The 15,859-nt window shown below is 43.5% G+C and overlaps 1 protein-coding gene across 47 annotated transcripts in view; it reads right to left on the minus strand.

Annotated features, from left to right (window-relative positions):
- Positions 1-15,859, minus strand: part of MAP4K4 (mitogen-activated protein kinase kinase kinase kinase 4) — a 221,182-nt gene that overhangs the window by 14,611 nt on the left and 190,712 nt on the right. For 7 of the 47 annotated variants that reach the window (XM_049856285.1, XM_049856274.1, XM_049856272.1 and 4 more), the window contains 9 exons: positions 14,845-15,078; positions 13,815-13,918; positions 12,294-12,445; positions 11,285-11,382; positions 7,423-7,598; positions 6,824-6,944; positions 5,515-5,706; positions 3,490-3,607; positions 3,002-3,172 (listed from right to left, as the gene is read on the minus strand). In XM_049856285.1, coding sequence (XP_049712242.1) covers positions 3,002-3,172; positions 3,490-3,607; positions 5,515-5,706; positions 6,824-6,944; positions 7,423-7,598; positions 11,285-11,382; positions 12,294-12,445; positions 13,815-13,918; positions 14,845-15,078 — 1,366 coding nt within the window. Of the gene's footprint in view, positions 1-3,001; positions 3,173-3,489; positions 3,608-5,514; positions 5,707-6,823; positions 6,945-7,422; positions 7,599-9,061; positions 9,071-11,284; positions 11,383-12,293; positions 12,446-13,814; positions 13,919-14,844; positions 15,079-15,859 lie in introns of all 47 variants that reach the window. The other 40 variants (XM_049856291.1, XM_049856281.1, XM_049856302.1 and 37 more) reach the window with 19 other exon arrangements.

The raw sequence follows: 15,859 nt of genomic DNA on the forward strand, positions 1-15,859 counted from the left end.
GCTGGTGGGTTTGAACTGCCAACCTTTTGGTTAGCAGCTAGTAACCACTGCGCCACCAGGGCTACATATCATGTTGTTGTTAGGTGCTGTCGAGTCGGTCATGACTCATAGCAGCCCTATGTACAACAGAAAGAAACACTGCCTGGTCCTGCGCCACCCTTACAATCATTGCTATGTTTGAGCCCACTGTTGCAGCCACTGTGTCAATCCATCTCGTTGAGGGTTGAGGGTCCCCCTCTTTTTCTCTGACCCTCTACTAGCATGATGTCCTTCTTCAGGGGCTGGTACCTCCTGACATATATATATATCAAAAACCATTAAAAAAAAAACAAAAAAAACTGTTGCCATCAAGCCAGTTCTGACTCAAAGTGACCCTACAGGACAGAACAGAACTGCCCCATCAGGTTTCTAAGAAGTGGCTGGTGGATTCAAACTGCTGACCTTTTGGTTAGCAGCTGTGCTCTTAACCACTGCTCCACCAGAGCTCCATAGAGACATACAGTACCCCTCAAAACCTTAACAGCTTAAAATTTGGCTTCTATCATCCAGCTTAAGCTTTCCTCAAAGACCACTCTCCATCATCATAAAATCCCAAGAAAGAACTGCCCTCGGTCCTCTTGCCCCTCAATTTCCTAAGAATGCTTCACAGGTGCCTTCCTCTGACCCACCTTGGCTCTCCTGGCCATGCACTGTCTTCCCGCTGTTCTCCAGCTGCTTTCTGAAGTCTCTGTCCTTGTCCCCAGACACACTGTCTGGTTCTTAGATAACATACAGGTATCTCCTCTGCTGTGTGTTTACCTGCCTGATAGCACACCCCAACCTACTCCACCTCCCCACCCCCTGCTTTTCTACATGCTACAGCTTTCCACTGACACTTCCCAACATTTGCTATGGCTATCAAGAACACGTGGTAGCACGGTGGTTAAGAGCTCTGCTGTGGACCAAAAGGTCGGCAGATAGAATATACCAGCCACTCCCTGGAAATCCTACAAGACAGCTCTACTCTGTTCTATAGGGTCGTTATGAGTCTGAATGGTCTCTCTTGTTTTGGTATCAAGAGCATCATCACCTTCTCTGCTTCAAAACTAGTCAAAACCAAAACCAGATAACACCCCCTCTTATCTATCATTTGCTTCCCCTTCCCTCTGTTCTCACTCTACTTCAGGCTTCTGCATTCTTATACCTGATGGACTGAGATCTTAACTGAAATTGTTAACAACAGTTTCTCTCTACATTCTTATGATATGCACATCAAAATAACCCTACTCTCCCTAAAATACTTACTGAGTCAGGCCATAGCTTCCTCAACAACTACACACTCCTGGCAAGAGAAGGTCAGAAGCCTGAGTCCGGCACCCGAGACGCTCTCCTCTTTGAGCCAGATTCTCCCTCTTCATTTTCACTCACTTCCCTGAACTCCCTGCTGCCTTGGTCTGTGACCTCGATGGTCTAAACCACTTTTGTAGCGTGTAGCATAGATGGCCTGATTGTCCTAGGGGATTGCACATGTATACATTCGTATTCATGCCTTAAACTGGGCACTAAACTCACCGAGACATGGAGTAAAGCCTGTGTGCTTTCGCAGATAATTGCTCCATCCGTATTTTCACGGAGATGGGATGAGCAGGAAAATGGGAAATACCGAATTTTTATGCCAGTTAATGTGACCATCTTCAGTTCTGGTTTTTGCTTTTTTGCCAGCCACACCCCTCCCCAGGGTATTTTCTTAAGCGCTACACTAATTTTTTTTTTTTTAACAGCAATATGTTGAACAGGATTAGTGTGATGGGCACTCGTGAGGATGTCTGGGGCGGAGGCGGGGGTGGACAGGGGAAATAACAGCCACCAAAGAAATGAACTCCCTTTTAAGAAAAGTATGCCTCAATAGCAGGGAATGTGTAGATTTAAACTGCTGACCTTTCAGTTAGTAGCCAAGCTCTTAACCACTGGGCCCCCAGGGCTCTGACCCGATAAAACTGCCCCATTAAAAATCTACCAGCGGGCACAGAGCGTGGGTCTCTTTGACTCGTCAAAATAGCGCACGTTTTACAAGAGCAGACGTCGCATTCTGCCTCAGCTAGATCTCTGCCCTCAGGTGCTCAGCCCGAGAGGGCCTGCACTGCCCAGTCCACACCAAGAAGACTGAGGGCACCCCACCTGAGCTGCTTAGATGCTTCCCTGCCCTTTAACAACCCTGCACCTGCGTCCTCATCCACTCCTCCCTGCACCGTCTCTAACGTCGACCCTTCCACGGCACAGATGGCAACTCTTCACTCTCACCCTAACCTTGGGAGGCCTTCCGTGCTTCACTAGCTCCTTCCCCTCAATTTCCACATAATCTGAAGTCGTTTCTTGCTGATACAAAACCTACCCAGCCCCTGCTACTTCTGAAACTACTATCTTGGTTCTCTCCCTTTTTCCCAAATTCTTTGTTTAACTGGCCCTCGTTTTTCTTTAGAAATTCTGCATCAGCTCCACTACTAAACACCTGGCAATGGAACTTCCTCCTGTCCTGTGAATGTACCAGAAGACTGCTGTCAGTGGCCACCAAGGATTTACGGCCACACCAGCTGGGCTTTCTGGAGCCTGCAGTCTCTTCGACTTCTGCGGTTTCTCACGCTGCTAACCGCCCCGTCTTCTTCAACTGTGTCCGTGGGCTGGTTCTCTGCTGTGCTATGCTAACGGTTCTACCACTCTCCCTTAGTTGTCGCTTCTACTTTTCTTCCATTCACCTTCTGCCCCCAGCCCACCACGGCTCTGTTTGTACTCCTTCTTATGGCTCCAAACTTCATCTCTTAAAAACATATAAAAACACATCCCCCAACCTCCCCTCTCACGTAAACTCTTCCTGTCTCTAATTTTTAAACACAAATTTCCATTTTATCTGTTAACAACCCTTCAAAAAAATTCCCAAACTATTCAAAATAGTACTTCTTTATGAGACCAGCCAATCCCGCTCAGAGTAACAACAAAAGGATCAGAGAAACAGCAAGAAACTTACCCCATAAGGCAGCACACAGAATCTCAGAGTTAAATCTCTTCTTGTATTTACGGATCTCGGGGGTGTCACTCTGTGGCCTAGTGTTGGTGGGATTCACATTGACCACTGAGCCCTTCCGGGTAGGATCTTGCCTTATGGCTTCCGGTCTCATTCCATCACAGGAAAATCCCACTACAACACAGTACACTGGGAATTATCTTCCAGCCACACCAATGCCATGCCTCCCTGCCCCACTTTATCTAAGTATCTGTAAGCCACAACCAGTACTTTGTTAAGGAAAAGAAATCTGAAAGGAATGTATATGGAAAAAGGAAATCGACTATGCAGTTCGTTGCAAATAAGGTAATACAAGCATGATGGGAACGGTTTCTGTACCCGGAGTCTGTGCCTGCCAACGGTCACCATGCCATGCCTAGACCACTTTAAAGGGCAACTCAAAGTGAGTGAGCCCTGCTTTTCAGCTGCTTTCCTGCTGCCACTTTACTTACCCACAGAGGTCACTGTCGTCCCACTAGATGGAGAAATTTGTAGTAATCTGGGGTCTATAAAAGGCGTAAAGGAGGAGGAAGCTTTGTGTTTCTGGAGTGTACTACTAGCGGACTGTGTCTGCAATGTAAATTTCAATTTTATTAATACAAATGACATCAAAAGATGAATACAGAAAACATTTGTAATCCACTGCTCTACTACACTAAGCCCCCATTACACAGCCCCTGCGCCTCTGCCATCATTTCCCAAATCTGCATTAAGGGCTCTCCCAGGTGGGCATGCCCCACCCCCAGGGACAGGTCACTTAACCTGGAACCGCTGGAAGAAAGAGTCACACCTCTTTTCTGAGACAGGTATCTGTCACCCCAAACAAGAAGTGTTGTAAGCTACTAGTACAATCTATATTTCAAGCACCTAGCTTTAAAATAAAAAAATAAAAATTATAATTGAAACTTCTAAAGGAGGGCTGAACGTCTTTGACCTCAATTCACCAATTTCTAATTTTCTCTCTTGTCCAAAAAAATCCAATTTATCTTTATTGGAATGTTGGCAAATCTTCATTTTAAGTTATTTTTTTTTAATTGAGCCTCTTGCCAGAAAGCTACAGAAGTGTCGGCTACCATTTTAGGTGTGTTAACCATTAAACCCGGATCAAAAAGGGCTCATTAGTGAACCGTGCAAATAACAAAGTAAGGCATATCCTTCTGTTCTTCTAGGAACGCTAGTGTTTTGGTTAATAATGTAACTTAAGACAAAAAGAAAAAGAAAAAAACACAAAGTGAAACAAATTGTTAAGTGAACATGTAATGATGATTAAAGCAAAACAAACAGAAAAATAAACTTGCCGGTTTAGTGCGTTAAGGGTTATAGTAAAATACTGCACGTTAGAGCAAAATGGAGCAAGGTTTAAAATACAAATATAAGGAGGAATGTGAGTGTAGGTGAAATATATCACTGGAGAAAAAAGAAAATGTCTCACTTAGTGGCTTCTGTCTGGCCCCACTTCGCCCCTTCTCCCCACGGGCACCTCGAGGTCCGCGCTCGCTGGGCCACAGCCCCGCCCACCTGAGCTCCCCAGGCTGCGTTCTTCTCACCTGACACACCTGCCTCCTTGCAGGCTTCCCTCCCCAGAACCACAAGCCTGTGGCCAATCCAGCCGATGGCCAATCTAATGCTAAGTCTGCCTAGGAAGCAGTCCCCGCTCCTGAAGGGGAGAGGGTTATTCTGATTCTCTCCAACAAGGGAACCAAAACAGGAGCGGGTGGGCAGTTCAGTGACACGATTGGCTGAAGCCACCTGTCAGTTCCAACCTCCCTCGGCTGTCAGGGAAATGCACCATTTAATTCAAACCTCCCGTGATATGGCACCACTGGTTTCAGTACAGGCCCTCAAGCGGGGGTCAGGCACTTTGCCTGGGGCATAACCCTGTTCCAAAGAGCAAGCCAGCACCCCAGCCATGCAGCACAGTCAGGCCTTCCAACAAGCACGCAGGATTTCCCCTACGAAATTTTCAATGAGAAGCACTCCCAGGCCTTTACCCTTCTTGCTTAACCTGAGATCCCTGTACAGGACAACAGGACAACGAGCTTGTCCAGATAAGGCCAAATTCTCCTGTCCTTTATTTGTTGGATATAAAATAATAATAAAACAAAAAGAAAAAGGCAGATTCCACAAACGAATGTAAGAATTTCATGCCAAATTCACAAGGGGTCTGAGAACACAGCAATTATTTTATCGATAGTTTTTAAAAATAAATTGAATAAAGAAAGCCATGCAACTAAACTCATCTAGAGAAAACTAAATAGTGAATTGGCAGGTTTGGAGGGAAACTGATCTAAGGTTAAGGGACTTGTATGCAGATCTGAAACTTGTTACTCAGGGGATGAGGGGAAGGGGTGGTGACAGGAGAAAGCAGGGCGGGGAGGGAAGGGGTGAGGGCGCTGGAAAGATCTCCTCTGCAAACTAGCGACTAGGCAGTGCCGGTCTAACCCTAAGAAAGCAGCCAGCTGTGGTGCAAGACATACCTCATTAGTAGTGAGCTTGTCCTGGGGTGTCTGTGGGGACATGGTGGGTGTCGGCTGGCTGGAGGATGGGGAAGAGGAGGTGGAGGAAGTGGAGGAGGAATGGCTTTGCTGTAAGAGATCTGGCAAGAGGTGAATGCGACCCGCAAAGCCATTGCTCTCATGATGGCTGGCACGCTTTTGGTCAACTGTACTCTGCAGAAAAAACAGGCACACTTGTCTCGTTCAAGTGCTGCTGAAGTTGCCTATGACCCTACTGATAACTGACTCTGCTGCTGGTGTTGTGTTGCTTTCAAATCCTGCTATGTTATTGAGAAAGAGCCTGGAGAGATTTGCCTGGGTTGCTCACACTTCCTCACTGAATGCCTAAGTTGAGCCAAGAGAATTCAAAGCACCCCATCTGGTGGCCGCAGGACTCAGAGCAGGGAGCGCTCAACCTGGTTTATCTGCCCCACTTGCTGCTGTCACCAAAACTATTATTTCCCTTCCCCCCCGCCTTTTTTTCTTTTTTATTAATCTTTCTGCTTAAAGCTCTAGAAAGTACCCTTGCTGTTGCTTTGAATCCTGGTCTTTTCCATGTTCTTCCCACTTTCCATCCAGATACACGGCCGTATCAACAAACCCACTCAGGGAAAAATCCAAATGCTAGATTGGAGCCCTGCTCTATTTAAGAAGCACAACACCTCTGTCAAGTTTAAGCTAAGAAATGAACAGACAGTTGTAACACTCAGTAATCCAAACTGAACACGTCTGGGTGATACACATTCAATTAATTGACATGTGAGGAAACTAACGTTTGGGCCCACAGAAGACAGACCTGCCACCAGACTGTGCTAAACACTGTGCTAGCCGTCTCTCTGGAGTGTGGCGAGGCTCACCCACACCTTAGCGGCCTCTGCCTACCGTGCTCCCGACGCAGCGCTGCGCAGACACACAGGGCTGGGAGCTCTCTGCAGGACAAACACGGTCGCGCTGCTGTGGACTCTGGTGTTGCTGCCTCGCTCTGTGAGTCTGTTTAAGGACTCCCTGTGGCTTTTCTACCGCTCAGACACAGACCGTGAGACTCAGCGTGGTGCCTGAACGAGGGCGGCCGCAGAACATGCAGAGGAGCTGCGACGTAGGTGGAAGACTACCAGCTAACTTCTCGGCATGCAGCACACACCTGCCTCCCTGGCCCCGGACACGCTACACCCTGGGTCTTGTTAACATGGAAACAGATGACGATGGAGAAACAGCGTGAGTGAGTGAATGAGCAAGTGGGTTAATGACTACAGGAAGAGTTCAGTTCTGACGACAGAGAGGACGTAGGTACCTGGCAGACAATGAGCGTGCCCTCCTTGGACGGGGTCATGGCAGGTTCACTTTCTACATCGTCATGGACGATCATGGTTTTCACCGATTCCGTTTCACCATTGCTCAAATTCAGAGACGATCTATTAAGACAAAAATCCAGAAGCTAAGGGCCAAAATTCCACTCGTCGAAGATATTCTGTGGGAATTGTTCACCTTCTCAAAGTCCTAAGATGAGATCAGGATATAGGTATAAGTTTCCTCGAGGAAAACAAGGGCTTAGCCATGTCCTTTTAACAAGGGAAGTTCCTGTCAGCACAGTTTGTTTCTGAGCAAAAACTTAAAAGTTAGTTAAGGTAATTAAACCCAACTGCAATTACCCTGTTACCATCGCCTGAAACTGCAAAGAAAAAACAAAGTACATGTTGGGGCATGTGAGGAAGTATTGAAATACACATGGATTACAAACGAAGAGAAGGGGTGAAAACCAAAGGCTGGCTGCTGCCTAATCCATGATGAGTGAATGTTAAATGCTCATGGAAACATATGTCTAGGAAAACACATCAGAAGAGGGCTAGAAGGGCATGCCCTCGTCCTCCCTAAAATGGACCAAGGACTGACACTGCTCTGGTGTCCTCTGCTCCTGAGGTGGACTCATCAGCACCCTCCTGCTCAACGTCGTCATCTTCTTCATCTGTCGTCCCCGACTCCTCACTGGATGAGGAGTAGTCGGTCACTTTGTGAGGTGGCCGCACGTCTTCCACCGCTCGAAGCTCCTTGGCCAGTGCTGTCAAATCCTGAAGCACAGGGCAGAAAGGAGAGAATAAGGCCAAGGGAAGAGTGGGGAGAAAACAGAAAAGAATGAGAAGTTCTTTACTGGGACCAGCGATAAAGAGCCATGATGTCAGTTTTGTACAACTGTTTTATAGAGCGTTTACCAGAGTTTGATATTTGATACGAAGGTGGGCTCTGACAGCTTTTGAAAGAAAAGACAGCCAAGGATACTGAATACAGGTCAAACCCCACAACAACAAAAAATACAATAATCTGCTTATGATAGCCTGATTGTATTTTTTTTTCCAAATACATCATTCTAGATCAACAAACCTATGTAGACAGATGCTTGGGCTTTGTTGTAAAGATGCCTGTCTAGATGACAAAGTCTTCTTTCAAGGGGAATGTCTAGAAAGCAAGCTTCTAATTAAACAGGCTCAATTTAAAGTATATTTTTTTTAAGTTCTTATTTTTACTTCTTTTATTTTTAAACATTTGAAACCTACACAAAACGTGAAAGTAGAGAAGCGAGTGCTAGTATACCATTTAACACATCTTGTTTGGCCACCTGTTAACAACATGCTATGTTCATTTAAAAGCTGATGATAAGGCGGTTGACTGCCGCGGGCTGGAGGCGAGGTGGCCTTAACTGTCTTCCCCTTTGCGCCTTCCCCACATTTCCTCATAGTACCTCCGATGACTATGGACGTTAAACCAAAAACCAAACCAAACCCACTGCCATCGAGTCGATTCCAACTTATAGCCACCCTACAGGGCAGAGTAGAACTGCCCCACAGAGTTTCCATGGAGCACCTGGTGGATTCTCACTGTGACCTTTAGGAAAGCAGCCATAGCTCTTAACTACTACGCCACCAGGGTTTCCTGTGGACATTAGAAAGAGAAAAAATCCATAGTTAAAGTTATTTTTAAAGGGTTTCCCTTCCCTTTACTCTTCTACATTGAGATACTTTAAGACTTGATCAATTGGCCAAACACAACTTTCAAGATGGCTTGTTATTTCTACTCTACATTTTTATATAAAACTCCAAAGTACATCTACTTGGGAATTTTATTTTAAAATTATGACTTTTTTTTCTTTTTTCTAAAAAAGCAGGGTATCTTGCTAATTTTTTTTAGTAGTTACAACTTATTTTTCTTCTTTTCCACAGTTAAGAACAGCTTTGTGTCTTTGAGCTTGAGCCTCTGAGTAACAGTGATCAAGCGCTGTACCTTGAGCCTTGCTATTATTTCATGATTATAACTGGCATTTTAAGAAGTGACTCAAAAGATGCATTTGATAACTTAAAAAATTCATGTTAACAAATTTTGTGTTAAAAAAAGCTGAAGCAAAAGCTTAAAGTTTTGAAATTCTAGAAAAGAGAAAAGCATCAAGTAGAGGAAAGCAAAGATGTACACTGAAAACAAGCTAAGTGTAAAAGGCAATCAGGACGGTGCTGAGGCAGAATATTTCAGACATGGGGCTTACCACTTCACCCTTTGGTACAGCAGTGGTTTCATTGAGTCCGAAAAGTCATCATTGACGAAGAATGCACAGGATGAGGGAGCGTGGTAGGAAGAGAGGAGAGAGGAGAAGCACAGAGATCAGTTCAAGTAGGAAATCAAAATTCTGATGGACTTAAAACCCCACCCCACGTGCAGTTACATGGCCAGTGAACACTACAAGGATTACAGGAGAAGTATGAGAAGTAGGTACAGCTATCACCCCAGGTACAAAAAGGCAGCATTTAAGCAACAGAGTTAAGAAGGTGATTAAAAAAAAATTATTCTAAAAACTAGTATCGTAAATGCCCAACTCATTAACAGTAAGTGAAGCTTAATGCCAAGCGAATAGATAAAAAGGCTTTTCTTTCTTCTGTGTGTTTTTACCTCTTGCCGTCGAGTCAATTCCAACTCATAGCAACCCTATAGGACAGAGAACTGCCTCACAGGGTTTCCAAGGAGTGGCTGGTGGAATCGAACTGCTAACCCTTTAGTTAGCAGCTGAGCTCTTAGCCACTGCGCCACCCGGGCTCCCTGTGTGTGTGGGTGTGTTTTTCCAATTACTAATAATTTTATTATTTTTCTTCTTTCTGTAATTTTTAAATTTATTGTGCTTTAAGTGAAAGTTTACAAATCAAGTCAGTCTCTCATTCAAAAATTTATATACACCTTGCTATATACTTCTACTAGTTGCTCTCCTCCCAATGACACGGCACACTCCTTCCCTCCACTCTCTGTTTTCGTGTCCATTTTGCCAGCTTCGGACATCCTCTGCCCTTTCATCTCTCCACCAGACAAGAGATGCCCACATAGTCTCATGTGTCTACTTGATCGAAGAAGCTCATTCTTCACCAGCATCATTTTCTATCCCATAGTCCAGTCCAATCCCTGTTTGAAGAGTTGCCTTTGGGAATGGTTCCTGTCTTGGGCTAACAGAAGGTCTGAGGACCATGACCTCTGGGGTCCTTCTAGTCTCAGTCAGACCATTAAGTCTAGACTTTTTACGAGAACTTGGGGTCTGCATCCCAGTGCTCTCCTGCTCCCTCTGGGGTTCTCTGTTGTGTTCCCTGTCAGGGCAGTCATCAGTTGTAGCCGGGCACCATCTAGTTCTTCTGGTCTCAGGCTAATGTAGTCTCTGCTCTGTGTCCCTTTCTGTCTCTTGGTTCATAATTACCTCGTGTCTTTGGTGTTCTTCATGCTCTTTTGCTCCAGGTGGGTTGAGACCAACTGACGTATCTTAGATGGCCACTTGCTAGTATTTAAGACCCCAGATGCCACTCTCCAAAGCGGGATGCAGAATGTTTTCTTAATAGATTTTATTATGCCAATTGACTTAGATGTCCCCTGAAACCATGGTCCCCAAACCCTTGCCCCTACTACGCTGGCCTTCAAAGTGTTCAGTTTATTCAGGAAACTTCTTTGCTTTCTGTTTAGTCCAGTGGTGCTGACCTCTCCTGTATTGTGTGTTGTCTTTCCGTTCAGCTCAAATAGTTCTTATCTACTATCTAATTAGTAAAAACCCCTCTCCCTCCCTCCTGCCTTCCCCACTCTCATAAGCATCAAAGAATATTTTCTTCTCTGTTTAAGATATTTCTCAAGTTCTTATAATAGTGATCTCATACAATATTTGTCCTCTTGCAACTAATTTCACTCAGCATAATGCCTTCCAGATTCCTCCATTTATGAAATCTTTCATGGATTCATCATTGTTCTTTATCGACGCGTAGCATTCCACTGTGTGAATATACCACAACTTATTTATCCACTCATCCGATGACGGGCACCTTGGTTGCTTCCATCTTTTCGCTATTGTAAACAGTGCTGCAGTGAACATGGGTGTGCGTGCATCTGTCCGTGTAAAGGTTCTTATCTCTTCCTTGTGTGTTTTTAAATGTCTATTTTCTTAGAAGAAAACTTCACTCAACAAAAGCTACACTTTGTATTGTTTCTATATGAGGCTGGCTGTACATAAAATGTACAGCTGAAACCCTATAAAAAAGTATTACTCTACTGGATGCTTTCTACAGGACCTAAATCGAGTAAGACAGCAAGGCTCAGATGTATCTGGGGTTTACGCCATTCCCTCTAATTCGTCAAATATGTTAAGGGGGCTAACAAAAAGGATTGCAGACCTCTCAACTATTTATTTTTACCAGAAAGATCTCACTCAGGCCTGAAATAAATAAAACTGATTTTATGTAATCCTTACAGCAGGTTTGAGAGGTCTGAAGACTTCTTTTTTATCTTCAGGTTTTTTCGCTACATTTTCCAGGCGCTGAGATGGAGAGCCTTCAGACTTGGACGATGCTGTTCAGTTCAAAAGAGACAAAGGCAGACATGTGTTAATGTATTCTAAGTGCTACAAAGCTGTTCTAGCCTATCCAGACACATGCTGGCGTATTCTAAGTGCTACAAAGCCGTTCTAAACCTATCCAGACACATGCTGGCGTATTCTAAGTGCTACAAAGCCATTCTAAACCTATCCAGACACATGCTGGCATATTCTAAGTGCTACAAAGCCGTTCTAGCCTATCCAGACACATGCTGGCATATTCTAAGTGCTACAAAGCCGTTCTAGCCTATGCAACCCTTTGTTGCCTTTCTCTCCACCCCTGCCCTGAACTGCAGGGCAAAAGGGAGACCTAGGAGATCTCTGGCAGTCTTTCTGATTCCTGTCTTAGAATCCTCCATTACCACTGTCTATCTACTTACCATGTGTTCACAATCAATACCTACGTCAATAACATCACAGAGGGCATTTTGACTAATCTTCTATATGAGTAAGTTAAAATCACCAATACTGATGACAGTATAGGCCCTCGAGTCTGAAAGAAGTGGGTTCAAATCTCGCCTCTGACATTTAGCTAATTACCTTACACAAGTTACTTCATCTCACTAAACCATGGTTTCTTTAATCTGTGAAATGGGGATATAATAATATATATCCCTTGGGGCTCCTGTGAGAATTAAATGAGATAATGCGTGCAAAGTGCTCACAGTGCTAGGCCCTTGTAAGCTCTCAAAATTAAAAAAAAAGAGCTCTTCATAATTAAAGTTATGATTGCTCTCAGTGTTATTAGCAACCTACAATGGAATATCATTTTGTCATGTGCAGCTGTGTGCAAACCACAGCCATCTTTCCATGATTAAAGACTTCCAATGCACTAACCATAGCCCAATATTGCTAAGGGGAAAAGGGAGAAAGAAAGCCACCCTACATCTCACTCTGAAGCGCTCCCCGGAGCCACTCTGAGACCCAGGGTGGGACCCAGGCTGGGACCCTGAGTTGCTGGATCCCGAGGAGCTGCCACTGCCAGGCCTGGGCACCAGTTTCTCCACTCTCTCCCAGAGCAGCCTGGGCTCAATACTGCTGTTGGGGGAGAAAAAGGAAAAAGAGAACTAATGCAGTGTTCCAAGACGTAGGCTCAAACCATAAGCACACATGTGATGTTTGCATTCGACGTCTCTGAACGTAGGTAGGAGACAAACAGCCTGTCAACAGCATCTAACATTAAATTCACCAAACGTTATTACAACGTTATTCTCAAATTTTATCTCCTAGATTAACAAACTAAAAACGTTGAACTATATGCTATCGTTAGCATGTCTAAAATCCCCATTAGGTGTGACAGAAAATGCTACTTGTTCAGTCTAGAAGTAACACTGTTTCTGTCGCAGCTACAAACTTGGTTTTTAATATATATATAAAAAAATTCCGTTTATTTACACACACACAAAGTTATACTATGTTTGCAGGCTGCTCATTCATCCATCAGTGCACTCAAAAACTGACACCTTTCAAGTATACTCCTTGGCAAGAGCCATGATGGCACGTGTTACAGAAAGCATGGCCGGTGATGTCAATCTGGCCATGGATATACCCCACTGCAAGTCTGCCAGGTAAGAATTAATAACATAGATTTAATCACAGGAGAATACCATAGTCTGGCTGATCACTTAAGGAATAAGAGGGTTCTCTGTACCTTCTGGATTATCACCCATCTCACTACTTCCAATTATACCAAGGTACAATGTGCAGATGTCCAACTTTAGATGTTCAGTGATGATCAAGTTATAAAACACTCAACACCGTGCTCTTTCCTTCCCCTACGTTCTATTACCTGTGCTACACAATACGGCAGCCACTAACTAACCACTAAGGAAGCCAATTTTTATTTTATGTAATTTTAATCAAGTGAAAATTCAAATTTAGGGTCGCTATGAGTCAGAATTAGACTGAACAGTGATGGGTTTGGTTTGTTTGTTTAAGTGGTTAATGGCTGCTGCAGTGGACACAGCAGCTCTAGAACCTAAAACGCTATTATTTGGTTGATTCACTAGTTTGCTGCAGACCGTCAACCACTGACTTTCTTCAGTAACCTATGATTTCTATACCATTCCAAAGAACTAACCAAGCTCTTAGAAAATAAACACCCTCAGATTAAAATTTACAACTATTTTCTCTTCTCTGCTTGTTCCTTCTACTTGTTTTTATACAGGGGATGGTAGTTTTCATTTTAAAATCACTAATATACACCCACCCAATTTACATCCTCTTTTTCTATAGATCGATTTGATGTTACTCATGCCAGTGAATATTATGGCAGGTTTTCTCTCACAACTGATACCCTCTTTGGCCCAGAATTTTAATGCTCACGAGCACTGCTGCAAAAACAGATGACATAAGACTGCTGGAGATGAGCCAGTAAACCTGTTCTTAACGTTCACTCTTCTTTTACCTTGTGGAGTTTCTTTGACCTGCTTGGCTGTTCTGTCCACTGCCCTGCAGGGGAGAATCCCGACGGGACAGAACAGGAGAGCGAGATGTCGTTCGCACGGGAACCTTCAGGTAGAAGATACAACAATTAAATTACTGAAAACAGGAGGAGAAACAAAGATTTCCCCACCAAAACATACTTCTTAAAGCAGTCCTAATTATGTTAGCCTTACTATCACCAACCTACTCCCACCCCTGATCCTTCTCTGGTCCTTTTTGGATACAATGGGAAGAGAAAATTTAATCATATGCATGTAAGGAGCAGAGACAGCCTTTCTATGCTTTTATAACATTTAAATGATGTCTGGACCGAAGCTTGGTGGCAGGGGACATATAAAGCATTTTGCTAAGATAATGTGAGAACCAGAAAAATAAGCTCAAAGGAACCAAACAACAATCTACAAACGGATCAGTCGGAAGCCAAGACTGGCAGGAAGCGAGAAAATACTCACAGGAAGCAAATTCCAATAGAGGAAAAACAAACTAAAATGTGCCCTTTTTTTGTTTGATTTCACCAGTAAATAATTACATCCCACCACCAAAAAAATACAACAAAATAAACTTAATTTAAAAAGAAAAAAATTCTTTTCTTTGAATCATTTACATCAATGTTTTTCCTTATAAACCCTTTTCTGAACATTCTGATATTGGTTAGTGTTGCGAAATAATCTGCATTTGTTTCGGTCTCAACTTAGAAGCTGCTCAGTAAACTATGATTCAATTTGGTCTAGAAGCACACATGTTACAAATTTACTCTTCAATGGCTTTGCTACCTTGTGTTTCAGTATTTACAGAACAATAGTAAGAACCTAACTGCCCACTGGCTGAATACAACTGTCTAACTGTGGACTTTCTCCCCACAGTAAAAAGCTCCTTTGACATTTCAGTACCCCTTTCATTCCGGTGAAGTTATCATATCATTAATTACAACAAGTAATTTAAAAAAAAAAAAAAAAGAAGAAGAAGCACACGTCTGTCTTTCTGCTTCTTACCCTTGGAGGCACCTCGTCACTGTCTGATCTAGACCAAGCCTTTTGGGTGGGGTCGGGTGCTTCCGACTTATAGTCGGAACTCTGACTTAGCACCTCACTGCGTGAAGGTGGACATGGGTCCTGAGAGCGAAGATGGTGGTGTGCAAATTTGGGAGGAGAAGGGTCACTGAAGGAATGGGATCGCGAGACAGGGGAAACATTGTTCTTGAGAGATGCCAGGTGGGACCACTGTACCTTACGAGAAAACAAAACACAAAACATTCAAGGCATCAAACTGGCTTTTCTGGTCAATACCAAATCCAAAGCAGGAACTGCCAAAAGGGGAATGCAAACCGGAGGTGGTACAACATTAGGTCAGCCAAGCAGTAAAACAATTACACTTTTAAGTGAAGAGTGATCTGGGGAACACAACATGTAGAAAAAAGCAAATGTACATTTATAAGGAAAACTCTTCTAATGTCTAGACAAACATATACAGATAGCAGTAAACATGAAGATTGTTTTAAAGAGCTTTACAGACCACCTGTCCTAAAGGGCATGCACACCTATTATGTTAAAGCAGAGAGAAAGGAGAGGCAAACGAAGGTTAAGAGATCCCAGGATAAAGGATGCTACCAAACATGCAAACCTCTCCATCCATCTTCACGATACCTGGCAGTTCAATATTACAGGCCAAGTAACAACAAAACAGCACATTTAACAAGCAAAGACAAACCCCTTAATGTTTTGACAGACCATAATGATATAACTTAAAGACATCTACATTTTTAAATACACCAATGAAATTTCCTTCCCCCGCTGAAGCCTTAAAATCATAACCTTTGAGTTACCTCCATACTTCTTCATACTAATTATAAAAGAAAGAGAAATGTGATTTCTTCAGAAATATTCAGTACCGTGGATTCCCTTAAGTGACTACTGTTGGGGCATCCCTTTTCCTTGACAATTTGAGAAGCACAGTAATTACTTATCACCTGAGTTTATCCAGCTGCTTTTAAATTTGGAAAACAATCTT

This window comes from Elephas maximus, chromosome 17, assembly GCF_024166365.1.
Source record: "Elephas maximus indicus isolate mEleMax1 chromosome 17, mEleMax1 primary haplotype, whole genome shotgun sequence".
Taxonomy (NCBI): domain Eukaryota; kingdom Metazoa; phylum Chordata; class Mammalia; order Proboscidea; family Elephantidae; genus Elephas; species Elephas maximus.